This window comes from Falco peregrinus, chromosome 3 (genome assembly GCF_023634155.1).
Source record: "Falco peregrinus isolate bFalPer1 chromosome 3, bFalPer1.pri, whole genome shotgun sequence".
NCBI lineage: Eukaryota > Metazoa > Chordata > Aves > Falconiformes > Falconidae > Falco > Falco peregrinus.
This window is the reverse complement of record NC_073723.1, coordinates 112,770,701-112,783,667: the sequence shown is the minus strand read 5'-3', so window position 1 is coordinate 112,783,667 and position 12,967 is coordinate 112,770,701. Positions and strand designations below refer to the sequence as shown.

The 12,967-nt window shown below is 52.7% G+C and overlaps 1 protein-coding gene across 6 annotated transcripts in view; it reads left to right on the top strand.

Annotated features, from left to right (window-relative positions):
* Window positions 1–12,967, top strand: part of DISP3 (dispatched RND transporter family member 3) — a 162,310-nt gene that overhangs the window by 98,198 nt on the left and 51,145 nt on the right. For 5 of the 6 annotated variants that reach the window (XM_055799168.1, XM_055799169.1, XM_027787971.2 and 2 more), the window contains 6 exons: window positions 399–525; window positions 1,711–1,856; window positions 2,219–2,378; window positions 2,748–2,861; window positions 3,849–4,015; window positions 4,707–5,306. In XM_055799168.1, the coding sequence (XP_055655143.1) occupies window positions 399–525; window positions 1,711–1,856; window positions 2,219–2,378; window positions 2,748–2,861; window positions 3,849–4,015; window positions 4,707–5,069 (1,077 nt within the window). In that variant the 3' untranslated portion in view covers window positions 5,070–5,306. The remainder of the gene's footprint in view (window positions 1–398; window positions 526–1,710; window positions 1,857–2,218; window positions 2,379–2,747; window positions 2,862–3,848; window positions 4,016–4,706; window positions 5,307–12,967) is intronic. The other variant, XM_055799171.1, reaches the window with a different exon arrangement.

Here is a 12,967-nt window from a genome sequence, read left to right as displayed (position 1 = left end):
CTTAGCTCTAGTCACTTGGTAAATGCACTTCAGCTTTCTGCTGTCCTGGCTTCTGATTTGGGGGCTCTGTGCAGAACCAGCCTTTGCCTGTTTCCTCTGGAGGGGGCAGTGTGAAATACAGGCAGTGGAGTGGGCAGAAAGCTGGAGTGTCATGCTGGGCACTGCTAGGGATTCAGAGCTGCTCCTTGGGCAGACCCTGATGTTTTTGGGCACAGCATGGTGGCTATTCATTTATCAGTGCTTCTGTCATGCTGCCTGGCTTTTTTTTCTTCCTTTTTTTGGGGGTAGGAGGGACATGTGGCTTCTTCCTGGGGAGAGAGCTTAGCTTCTGCCTTGTGCCGGTTGCTGTGTGTATGCCTCACGTGTGGTGCTCTTATTGTTGTATCTCCTTGTGAAAGGGCAGCGTTATCTATGATGACAGCTTTGACCTCTTCAAAGAGATTGGCAACCTGTGCCGCCTCTGCAAAGCCATTGCCAGCAACACTGAGCTGGTGAAGCCAGGAGGGGCTCAGTGCCTGCCCTCTGGTAGGTAGGACTGATGCCACCCACAGAGTCCTTGGGGAGATCCTGGGTCCCTGGGTGGAGACTGGTTCTCACCCTCCAGCCTGAGGAGCGTGACTGCTGAGGGCTTTTAAACTTTCAGAGCTCAGCTTGATGGAGCAGGGAAAGGGGAGGGAGGTACCAGTCAATGATAGATGCAGGCAGTGCTGGGAGGAGAGGTGTTTCTCAGCAGTCAGCTCTCCCAACCTGGCTGCAGTACAGCTCTGCTCGTTGCCACCTGGCTTAAGTCACAGCACCCATCTCCGTGGGCCATTCACCTCATGCTTCCATGGGTTGTGCCAACGTTTTGGGGATGAGAAATACACAGTGAGTGTGACAGGAACATCAGGCTCCTGTTCTGCAGCTCTGCTTGCAGCAGTCTGTGATTGAGTTGGGGTCCTCAACAGCAAACCAGAAAGGGTGGCTGCTTCTTGCAACCTCCCTTTCTTCCCAAGGCAGCTTTACCCTTCTAGAACGTGCCCCTAGTCATGCTTTCTGGGAGATGGGAAAGAAATGGTCTCTTTAACTCCAAAGACACTGGGCATATTCTTTGGGATTTAATCCAGGAAAGATAAGAATGGAATTGTATCTGTTTTTTCCAGTTATGGATATTGCTTATGATACACTTAGGATCTTTGGACAAGTAAATATCTTCTTAGTAGCTCCTGAATAACCAGCAGATCACACCTGATCTCATTATGATGGGGCTACTCACTGCCCCTGTGGCTTCACATACCTAACCGGTGACAGACTGTCTCTTTCCAACTTCAGAGGTCACAGGGTTGTAGAGCTGAGTCTTGGAAGGCTTCAGGCCAAAAGCCAATCTCTTGCCTGGAGAAAATCCCTGCCAGGCGAGGCAGACAGCTTCTCTGCACTTGCTGTTTGTACTGCTTCCTGACAGCTGGGGACAAACAAACAGTGGTGGTAGTGTCCTGTCTAGTGCTATTGGCACAGAGTGCCCTTTCAAGCTAGCAGCAGCTGAGGGCTCTGGTGCTGAGACCTCAAGGGTTTTGGCAAGTCAAGAGTTGCAAGGGGAAGCAGCTGCTGACAAATGGGGCCTGCAACTTTCTCTTGGTTTTTTGGGTTGGTTTCCCCACCCACGTCCCCTTGCTCCACTATGCTTCCTTTCCCTGTCCTGTTGTCCATCCCGTGCTCTTTCTTTCTCTCCAGGTTACAGCATCTCCTCCTTTCTGCAGATGTTGCACCCTGAGTGCAAGAACATCCCTGAGCCAAACCTGCTGCCTGGACAGCTCTCTCATGGGGCAGTGGGGGTGAAGGATGGGAAGGTGCAGTGGATCTCCATGGCATTTGAATCGGTGAGCACGTGGCATCGCCATCTATCCTTGTGACAGTCTCTTCTTGTGACTTCTGGGGGTTTAGCTCTGCTCTTTCTGCACTGGCCATTTGCACTTGCAGCTATAATTTAGTGTTTGCTAGTGTCTGTGCCATGTTGCAGGCAGATGCTCGCTCTCACAGGTTGCTAGAAATGGCTGCTTATGCCACAATTTGCTCTTACCGTGAGAGCTCAGGCAAAGAGCTGGTGGCAGATTTGCCCATCTGCCATTGCCAGTTCTGCCTGGTGATGCAGCTCCAGCTGGCTCATTCTGTCTCTTCCCATGCCATGCGTACCCTGCCTCAAGGAGCAGGACACAACAATAACATGTTCATCTTGTTACAGACGACCTACAAAGGGAAATCTTCCTTCCAGACTTATGCTGACTACCTGAAATGGGAGACATTCCTGCAGCAGCAACTCCAGCTCTTCCCCGAGGGCTCAGCTCTCCGGCACGGTTTCCAGACCTGTGAGCACTGGAAGCAGATCTTCATGGAGATTATAGGCAAGTGACTGCCATGTTTCTCTCCCTGAGGAGCCCATGCTCTCTGATACAGGCCCATCAGATGGGACAGGGTGTGTTGTGAAGAGGTGTTCTGCCTTCAGTCCCTTACCGTTGCTGTGCAAACTCCTAAGGCCTGTTTCTGCATCAAGCAGTGTATACTGTCAGAATCCTGGGCAGGGAAATAGAGAAGGATCTCTGCCCTGCTGATGTGAGAGGCAAGAAGTTGATTGCCCGCTTTCCACTTCCATCCTCCCCTTCCCATCTCCCACAGTGTGTGCCTGCCTGCCTTGTTGTCAGCAGGGTCACGGTGCCTTTCTCATCCCAGCTGTCACCTTCCAGGAGTCAAATCAGCTGGCTCTTTTCTTCCAGGAGTGCAGAGTGCCCTGTATGGTCTCGTCCTCTCGCTGGTTATTTGTGTGGCTGCAGTGGCGGTGTTCACCACTCACATCCTCCTCCTGCTGCCAGTGCTGCTCAGCATTTTAGGTAAAAATGCCAATTCCAGTGTGTCAAGCTTTTCCATTGTCTGAATTTGGTGGATTGTGGTATCTAGTGATCTGAACTGAATTGCTCTTACTCTATGTAAACTCTTCTGGCTTTCTAGGAGCCAGTCCTGATATACCTAGGTGAATGGGAGAAACTCTGAACAAATGCACAGGAACCTCATTGGGAAAGTAGATTTGTGTTTCTAATTCCCAGTGTGTTTTATCTACACAATCCCTTCTATTTGTTTAAATCAGGGTTTTAGCTACACAAATGCCATCCTTGCCTGTTACGTATAATAATGTGATTAAGTCCCACATGCTCTGAATAACAATTGCACTGCTTCCCAAGGAATCTGCACCACGGCTGCTGTTTCCAAGCAGTGGGAGACTTTAAAAGCTGAATATTTTAGCAGTTTTGTTAGTATTTGAAGCAAATTTGTAAATAGTTCCCTCTCCCTGGCTGGTGATTTGACGATATCGTGGTCTAAGTGTGTTGCTAAACTTCTCAGTTTAAAAATCAAATCTATCATTTTAAAACCACTTAGTCTCCCACACATGACTCTCAAAAAACATCACTCTTGCCTTTAAGAAAGAGTGCTCATGTGTATCATGAGCTCAGCCTGTGTGTAACTCCAGCAAGCAAAAAAAAAAAAAAAAGCCCCTCTTTCCTGCAGTGCACGTGTGCACAGATGCATACTTGGCAGGCTTGGATTCATTTAGCAAGCATTAGTCTGGATTGGCATCCATCTGTCAGTTTGCCTAACATTTAGCTAGGTGCTTTACTGTCCTCAGCAGGTCTCTACTTTACTGAATGGTTCCTGTGGCAAGGGAAGGTGAGGGAAGTGTTTGCCTCTGGGCAGGAGTGGGGAGCATGTACAAGTTTCAGGCTGGCTAGAGTGAAGACCTGCAGGGTATGACCCCAAACTCCTCAATGGCTGACTTGCAGCAGAGTCCTTTAGATTTGCCTAATGTGACCCTCTTCACACAGGGGTGGTCTGCTTGGTGGTGACCATCATGTACTGGTCTGGCTGGGAAATGGGAGCCGTGGAAGCCATTTCGCTCTCCATCCTCGTTGGCTCCTCTGTCGATTACTGTGTGCACTTGGTGGAGGGCTACCTGCTGGCAGGGGAAAACCTGCCACTACACCAGGCAGAGGTGAGCTTTTTTCCTCCTATAGCTTGGCATCTGTTCCCCTCATGCCCTCTGTGCCACTCAGCTGTGATGCAGGACCTAAGGCATGATGGGCAAGGGGGGGATGTGTCTTGCCACCCTCACAGCACGCCTGGGATGCTTGCTGCTCATCTAGCTGACTGCTCAGAGTGGTGTGAGCTTGTGTACCTGAGCATGGTAAACCCAGCTGAAGGTCTAACCCACATGGCTGTCCCTTTCTTACGGGCCACGGCTTTGTCTAAAGCACCCCTTTCCACGTCCCGGTGAAGGCAATCTTGTGCTGGAATGGCCCTACCCTCGTTCCGTAACCTCCGCAAATAGCTGTGCTGTGCTGGCCCTCGGGCCTTGTTAACATCTTTTGCCTCTCTGAGAAGATGGACGCCGCAAAAGCTTGAGGATCTCTGACCCCAGGTATAGTGTCTGCATGCAGTGCCTCTGGCTGATGTGGCTGAAAGGCGCCACAAAATCCAGCAGACTTTGCCTCTGCTGGGTTTTAACCTCACTGTTTGCCCAGCGTGCTCAGAGACTGCATGGACTGTCCGATCTGCACTCCCACAGCATCTTTGTCCTGGATCAGGACCCTATGAGCTAAGCCACCCTCTCAAAGGCCAAAATATTAGCGCAGCCCCGTGTTCTTGTCCCCACTCCCCCTTAACACTGCTGTCCCTTCTGCCAGGACCCCACAGCCTGCCGCCAGTGGAGGACAGTTGAAGCGGTCCGTCACGTGGGTGTGGCAATTGTCTCGAGCGCCGTCACCACAGTGATTGCCACCGTCCCGCTGTTCTTCTGCATCATTGCCCCTTTCGCTAAGTTTGGGAAGATTGTGGCCCTCAACACAGGAGTCTCCATCCTGTACACACTAACTGTGAGCACGGCCCTGCTGAGCATCATGGGGCCTGGCACCTTCACCCGCAGCAGGACTTCGTGCCTCAAGGCTGTGGGGGGGGTGCTCCTCGCTGGCCTGCTGGGTCTATGCATCTGCCTCGCCCTCCTGAAGAGTGGATTTAAGATCCCTCTCCCTAACGGGACAGCCCTGTAGACCCTATGCCGAGAGCCACATGCTCTGTCCCCTTGCTCCCTTTCTTTTTTTCTTTTTTTTTTTTAAAGGATATTTTTTGTAAGAAAAAAAAAGAGGAAAAAAATCCCCTTTTCCAGAAGTTTTTCAACTCCAGATGCACTTTATTTTCTAATGGGTTTTGCTCTAAACTTGTATTTATTTTCGGTAGTGATGGATGGACGATGGACAGTGAGGGCTGCCCAGGGAGTACCTCAGCCTGTGAGTAGGAGGGGAGGTGGTCTCCTCTCAATTTTCTTTATATTTTTCTTACTTTTTTTCCCCCCCTTTTCACACCCCCACCACCTCCACCCCCCCTTCCTTTTTTTTTTTTTTTTAAATGAACAGAGCTTTCTGGAATCACAAAGCTAAAAGGGAAGTTGGGAACGCCATCCAGTCCCTTTCAGAACCCTTCCTTCTGTTCCTCCCCTCCCCTTGGCCAGGGTCAGCACTGCGATAATGACTCTTGAGGTGATGTCCTACCCCCACGCCAAGCCTGTGCCTCGCTACCTGAGCCTTGAAAAACAGTAGTGAGCTGTTGGACAGACCTGGGAAATCGCATTATCCGGACCCCTTTGCCGTGCCCTGTACCCAAGCTAGACCAGCACTGAAATCAGTGCACAGGACAGGAGCTCTTATGGGTGTCATTGTGGGATCCAGATTAAAGATGCTGGGTGGCACAACCTGCAGTGACCTGCTTTCATCATTTGTGGAGGGTGTCAGGATGCGTGGCTTTCCCCTTCTTTCTGATGGGACAGCACACCTTCTGCTGGGATCTCTTGGGTCTGTGAACAGCCATCAGGAATGCAATCTGTGCCCTCAGCAGCCTGCCCTCCCCTCCCTCATCTCAGTAGTGAGGCCAAGACAGTATCAGAGCCCAGTCCCACCTCCTGCTCCTTGTGTGACCTCAGCAGTTACTGCCTCTACTCTTCCTGGTGGAGAGAAAACAGACAGCACTGAGGTTCCTGCAGAGCCTTTGGCCATGGCAGCCACTGGGGCCAGGTTGAGCCCATACCTCATGGCATGCATGGATAAACAGTGGTGCATCCTCTGTGGCAGCTTAGAGACACTTTCCATGGTAGAGATAAGAGGCCAGCAGAGCTTCAGCCTGTGGCTGCTGCCTGTGCAGAGCAGATGGTTTGCATTAAAGTAAAATGAAATGGCAAACTGGTGCCATTAACAAGTACATTTTGAGCATCACTGATTCTATCATATTTTTAAAGTTGAAATTGCTAAGCATCTCCATTGATACGCAGCGCATCTGGTCCTCTGCAGAAGGCAAGGGGTCAGGCCCACTGGGAGATGCATTAAACATTATTTACAGGGATGCCAATAGAGGGGGGTGGCCAGAAAGCAGCCCAGCTGCATTGGTTTGCAGGTACCGGCGCCCTGGTGACTTTGTGTTCTCTGTCTGGATTGACCCCCTTTTTAAGATGGAAATTCCAGGAAGCCTATCCCTATCAAGTTCTGGGGACAGTGCTGCTGAGACAGACCAGCAGCTGCTTCTGCTTGGCTCTGTGCATCCCTGTTCTGATCCCTGCCAGTCTTACACCATCACATCGTGTCACCCCTGTGAAACTGAATCAAATATTTATTCCTGAAGTAGGTTCCCCAAGGTGTCATGTCAGGGGCAACCCAGAGCAATCCTGCTGCAGGCAGTGAGGGTGGTCAGAGCATGAGCAGAACAGACCTGGTTTCTTCCTCACCATCCCATGGTGCAGCTGAGTTACCCTTTCTGCAAAGTGTTAAACATTCCTTGGCACCTACCTCTGATCTGCACCAGTTCCTTCACGATGGACCTTGTGCCCATGAACAAGTGGTTCTGGAAAGGGTGTTTTACTATCCTTAAGCCATGCTGCTTTGATGGCTGCTGTGCACAGTTCTGCCGCAACACTGTAAGCTATGCTTTTCCCTATGACTGTTTTACAGATTTAATAATTAGTGGTGCCCTGAGCACTCCTACATGGCAGTGGTCATGGAGGGCAGTGTGCTGATGATATACAGCTCCATGAGACCCATGTGGGTGCTGCAGGGAAGAGCAAGGTAGCCCTTGTGCTGTTGCCAAGGATGCTCTGGCTGGCGGCTTGACCTGAATTTAGCTAATGCTTCAAACTTCTTGGGGTGATTAAAGCTGATGGATATTTCCAGGTCACCAGACAAGAGAATAAGGTGCTGAGTGCACCCTTACAAGAAGTTCTTCCTCCTGTGAGCATGAAGAAACCTTGAAAGGCCTTTAAGACAAGGCATAGATGTTCTTTGAATCCTGCAAAGTTTAAAGCTCATTTAAGCCCCTGGTGTCTTATGTTTGCGCTCACAATAAAGAGGCTATGTAAGCTCCCCCAACTTCCAGAGTGATTCTGGACACACCATGCTGGGACCATTCATTCAGTCACTCTTGGAAGGCAAAGATTAATTTCAAAGTAGTGGAAAACCTTTTATGTCTCTTGGGACTGATCTGGCAGTATTTGATCTGCAGACAAAAATAACAGAGTTCTTGGCATCTTCTGTCCTGTTTTCTGCAGCAGGTAGGGGAAAGGACAAGCTATCATTTTCCCTCTTCCTCTCCAGCTGGCCGAGGCTCACTCAGTGCAGAAGGGCTTGCTGGCACTAGCAGGGGCAGGGCATCACCTTGCCCTTGTTTCTCCAAGGTGATACTGGTAGAGTTATGGCTGGAGCAATTCAGGAAGGAAAATGAGAGGCAGAGATAAGTGCAGAGCTGTAGCAGATGATTCCCAAAGGCAGAGTGAGGAAATTGCCCCTCCAGCAAGGAAGTGGAAGCAAGGAGGGAGGAGGAGCCTGCATCAGTTTGTAGTAAGCTGGCAGAAGGGCCAGCAGATGATCCTAAGTGATGCTTGTCACTGCGAAGATTCACTGGATGTTGGTAACCTGGAAACGTGGTTAAACATAGTCAGGACACTTGTCTTAAGGCTTAACTGGACATTTGTTTGTCACCATTTCACTCTGCACAGCTCTGTGTTCAGGGCCGCTGGTGCTTTCTCCATGTGCTGGGGAGTAAAAGAGGCTTAGAGGTGGCACCCAGCCTTCCCCAAAATGCTTACAACACTTTCCTCTCCCCAGGCATCTGTGGAGACAATAAATCAGTAGCAGATGTGTACATCCATCTCTGTGTAGGCAGCATTCTCCGTGGGATTAGAAAATATTCATAAAATTATAGAGGTAAGAAAACGGATGGGTTTATCTGAGCAAATGCGAAGGTGGGGCTGACAGCCCTGCTGGGAATTAGTACTCCGACGCAGATGCTCGTAGCAATAAAAAGCAAGGCCTCACCTGTCTGGTGCTGTTCTGGGAGCAGATGCTCGCCCTAAATTAATTCCTCCCACATCTCTGCCTATCTTCTTTCTCTGATGACTCCTGTGTTTCCTAGGCCATCTCTTGGGCCTTGTCATCTGCTGAGCAAGATTCAGCCTTCTCTGTGTTAGCTGCTCATGCTTAAGGTGCTCACAGAGTCTGGACTAAAAGTGGCTGGAGATTGTCTCAAGGAGAATTCTCAGGCAGAGGAAACTCGGGAGTTAAACTTCGTACAAAGCTGTCAGTTTTGATGTTTTTAAACAGCAGAAGACAGCAGACCAGCCTTACTTAGAAGAGAATACTCCATTTTTCCATGTAAAAGCAATCTCGCTGCAATTAAGTTGCATGAGTTCTTAGTTACAGCACACTACAATGGAATATTTCTGTTAACTGCCCGCTCCTTTATTTCTAGTAAATCAATCCTGTTTTGAGGGTTACGTTCTGAAAAGCTGATGTTAGTGGTTCAGGATTGGGGTCTTTCTGAAACTGTGCCGTCTGCTACAGAACGGAGCATGTCCTGTCCTGGCCAGAAGCTCTCTCCCTGCCAGCCTAGGACAGTTGTAGAAGGGCACTGCTCCCCAGTGCTGAAGCGCTGCAATATATGCACGGAGCTGGTGTTCCTGCCTTCAGTGGAGCTGCTGGGTGAGTTCAAGGCTCACTGTGGCTGCAGACACTCAAGGAGAGGGTCTCTGCTCACAACAGCCCTGTTGAAATCAGCTTTGGAGCAGGGAGGAGCAGAGTTGACGTGATTTGTAAAGATCATTGTCAGAGGAAGGAACAGACCCAGGTCTTGCTCTGTTTGTTTCCTTATGTTGTGGTGCCTTTTGAGGTGCTGGGTTCACATGGGGTCTGTACAGGCAGCTGGGGCATCAGGTTTGGCTGCTGACCTTGGCAATTCTAAAGGCTGCAGACAGTGGAAGTGGTTGATCTGGGCTGTGTTTCTCAGTCCCCGCTGGATCTGAAACTGCCAAGCAAAGGCAGCCTGAGAAATCCCTCCAAGGAGAAGGATGTGTGGCATGCTTACAGAGTTACTGGGACCACTGATACGGTAGTCTGGATGCAGTGGTCTCTGGAGACTCCGGCTTTGTCTCTGCTGGAGCAAACTGGGATGTTGCTTTATGTCACGGCATCTTAATTCTTTTAGCTTGTCCTGCACTGAATTTTCCTACCAGAGCAGCCTGCCCTCCTGAAAGGTAATAAAAGGCTTTTTATTTAACCCTGTGACATGTATAAATCCTCCAACGCTGTCCACCAAGGAAGCTGTGCTGACTGATTTGCAGCCAGGCAGGACAAATTCAGTCTCTTGGTTACTTTTTGCAAAATCACTCCTCACCCGAGATAGCATGCAAGCCATAGTTCACAGGTTTTTCAAAGGCCTCTGCTAACTGCTCTGCCCTGGCTTCATACCCAGGGTCCCAGAGCTAAAGGTCTGTCAAGGCCTGTCTCCATCCTGAAGACACAGTGGTTTGGTTGTTGACTTTCTCTGCTCCTCCTTTGGGCTGGAGGAGTTGCTGGAGGAGGTGGAAGGGCAACAGCCAGGACCAGAGGCAGAGCAACAAACAGATGAAAAGAAAGGTTTGCAGGGGGAAGCAGGAGAGAAAAAACGGGAGGGAGGATGGTTCAAAAAGCAAGGGGAAAAGAGGTGTGAGCACCGCAAGGACTGAGGGAGGGAGGGCACTGCTCTTTCACCACGTTGTGTGCAGACCTTAGAGTGTCAGTTCTCAGAGTGATGTAGCACAATTCCTGATGTAATGTACGCGTGTTACTTTTGTAAGTCGTCTCCTACCCTCACTATTTTCAGTGTTCCTTGATTTTTGGAGACTGTTGTAAATAAAAGATTTTGACATTCGCATGTTTGGATCCCTCACTCATCACCATGTTACTGTTGCATGTACATGTAGTGCCGGCTAGAACGGCACTGACCGGTTATGTGTTGTGTGTGTAAGTAATGCAGCGGGGACAAGGCCACAGCACAGCTTCCCAAGGTGCACAGGACCGTCTGCTCCTGCTGCTGAAATCAGGCCCCTTGAAGCCAAGTTACCACACCTGGACAAGCTGACAGTCTGGAAAAGCCCGCTCAGGATCTCACACAGGTCTGCAAGACGGCTGGCTTGAGTGGGAGCTTTAGCCAAGTTTTGTGGAGGTCTTTTACTCCTCCATTCCATGCTGTGCTTCTTCCAGTGCATGAAGATTGCACTTCTGCACTGATTCCATGAGGATTCATCTGCCTCTCCTGCAGCACCACAGTTCTTCACAACGCGCGATGCCTGATGCAAGCTTCTGGTCAAGGTTTTGTCTGTGTGCCCTGTGCTGCGGCAGCAAAGGGTGACTCTCTGTACCTCCCAGGACCACACTGAACCCATTCACGTGGAGGCCAGCAGCAGGTGGGAGGAGGACCCAGCCACTCGTCTCTCTTTGCAGCCACGCTAAGTGAGGTTTGCTCCCCGCACCCTCGCTGGGGTGAGCTCACTCTGCAGCCAGGTACGACGCTGCTGGGAAGGACAACACCAACGGCACATTGCAGCAAAAACCTCCCATGTTTTGAAGCCCTCACTTCTATGGACGAGGCCAAAGATAGTGGTGAAACCCCCAGTGTACTAAATACTGGGAAGGCTCAGGGTCACAGTCCCATGAGTAAGAAAAAAATGCAGCATCCACAGGAAGGGGGAATGTGGTCCCTGCGGTGAGAAGCGGGGGGCTGTAGGTAGGGGAGGGTTTAGGCTCTGGCCTGCGGCTGGGAAGTTGCTGAGCAGGCTGGAAGGGGGGTGAGTTTGCCTGCGGATTCAGCCCCCTGCCCCAGGGCCAAGGGGCGCTCCCTTGGTGGGAGCTGTGGGTGGGCTGCAGCCCGCGGAGGACACCGTGCTTCCCTGGGCAGGACTGTGGGACCAGCTGGCAGCAGGGTGCGCCCAGGGCTGCCACGTGTGGGCTGGGGGCTCGGGGAAGGGGTGCCCTGGGGGCCGGCAGCTGGGACACGGGCCGGGATGGGCAGGCTTTCCGTACCCTTCAGGGAGCGGCTGCTGGGCTGGGGAAGGGGCTCCGGCGTGGGTTGGGGGGTGACGGCTGCGCTGCGGGCCGCGGCGGGCAGGTTTGTGCTGCGGGGCCGGGCCGGGCCCTCCGCTGCCGCAGACGCTCCGTACGGGACCCACTGCCCGCGGCGCCCCGGCCGCTGCCCGGTGAGCTGTGGTTCTGCACCACGGGCACCCTTCCGCCTCCCCACCGCCGTGTAAGGCTCTGCCTGCGCGCCCAGGGGCGCGCCTTTCCGCAGGCTGCGTCCCCCCCCCCCGAAACCGAGCGCCAGGCCGCGGTTCCGCAGCTTTGCCAGGGACCGGCCCCCTCCTCTCTGAGGAACCGAGCGGCGGGGCCCGCCCCGGCTGCTTCTGCAGGGTGGCACCGCCGTGCCTGCGCCCCGGTACCGCCCGGCCGGCCCCGCGCCTTTGCGGCTTTTCGTCCCGTTACCGCGAAGCGCCTGAGGCGGGAGGGCACGGGGAGCGTTCCCGCCTTTGCGGCCGCAGCACGAGGCGCGTCGCGTCGGCGCTGAGGGGAGCAGAGGGGGCGGCTGAGGCGTGAGGGGGGCGGCCGAGGGGAGCGGAGGGGGCGGCCGAGGGGTGAGGCAGAGGGTACTGGACGGTGTGGCCGCGAGTGAGCAGCTGCCCCCGCGGCGGGGCAGTGGGGGAGGCAGGCCGCGGTCTGTGCTCTCGGGGTCCCACCGTGCCGCCCTTCGGAGCCGGGGCTGCCCCGGGACCCTCCCACGAGGGGGATCCGCAGCCCGGCCCAGCCCGCCCCTCCCCCCCTTCCTCGGCGTGCTGCGGGGTGCTTAGCGAGGAATGGGTGGCCTTTAACCTTACGCTCGTCTGACTCAGCCACGCCGATGGAAATCAGACTCTTCGTGGTGTGTTTTTTAATTGTTTTTTTACTCCGCGGCCTCCTACCCCTCAGACGGCACCTGTGGGCGCGCTGCCCTGCGTGGAAGGGCCTGGGCTCAGCCCACGGCGGGGGCTCGTTATCCTGCCCGAGGAGCTCCGGAGCAACCATCTCCTGATGATGATTGACGGAAAGGTCAGGCAAAGACGATGACTCACTCTCTTCCCTTCCCTGGTAATTTGTCACCCTGCAGATGACACATCTTAGTGGTTCCTCCAGCGGGGAGCAGAGCTCTGGCAGAGCTGCAGGGAGCTGTGCCTCTGGGATGCTCTTTTTTTCACCCCTGCGGCTGTTTTTCAGCCATCCTGCGCTCCCCCGGGCTGCGGGTGGTGGTGAGCTGAAGCCGGAGAAGCTGGGTGCCAGGCTGCTGTAAGCCAGTGCTGGAGCCAAACTGAGCCCAGAACAGTGGGAACCTGCAAGGTTTGTGGATGATGTTTCTCTGAGTGTGGGCCCACAATGCCAATTTCTTGTGGCTTTTTTTTTTTTTTTCTCTCAAGTTAAAGCAAGTTTATTGCCCCAGGAGCTCAGCGTGAAAACGTGTTTCAGACTGCTGCATGCAACAAGCAGCAGGAAGGGCCAGGGAGCTTGGTAGCACCTTGATGGGTATTTTGGCAGGGAGAAAAGCAGTGAAGGAGCCTAGACAGGAATAAGGC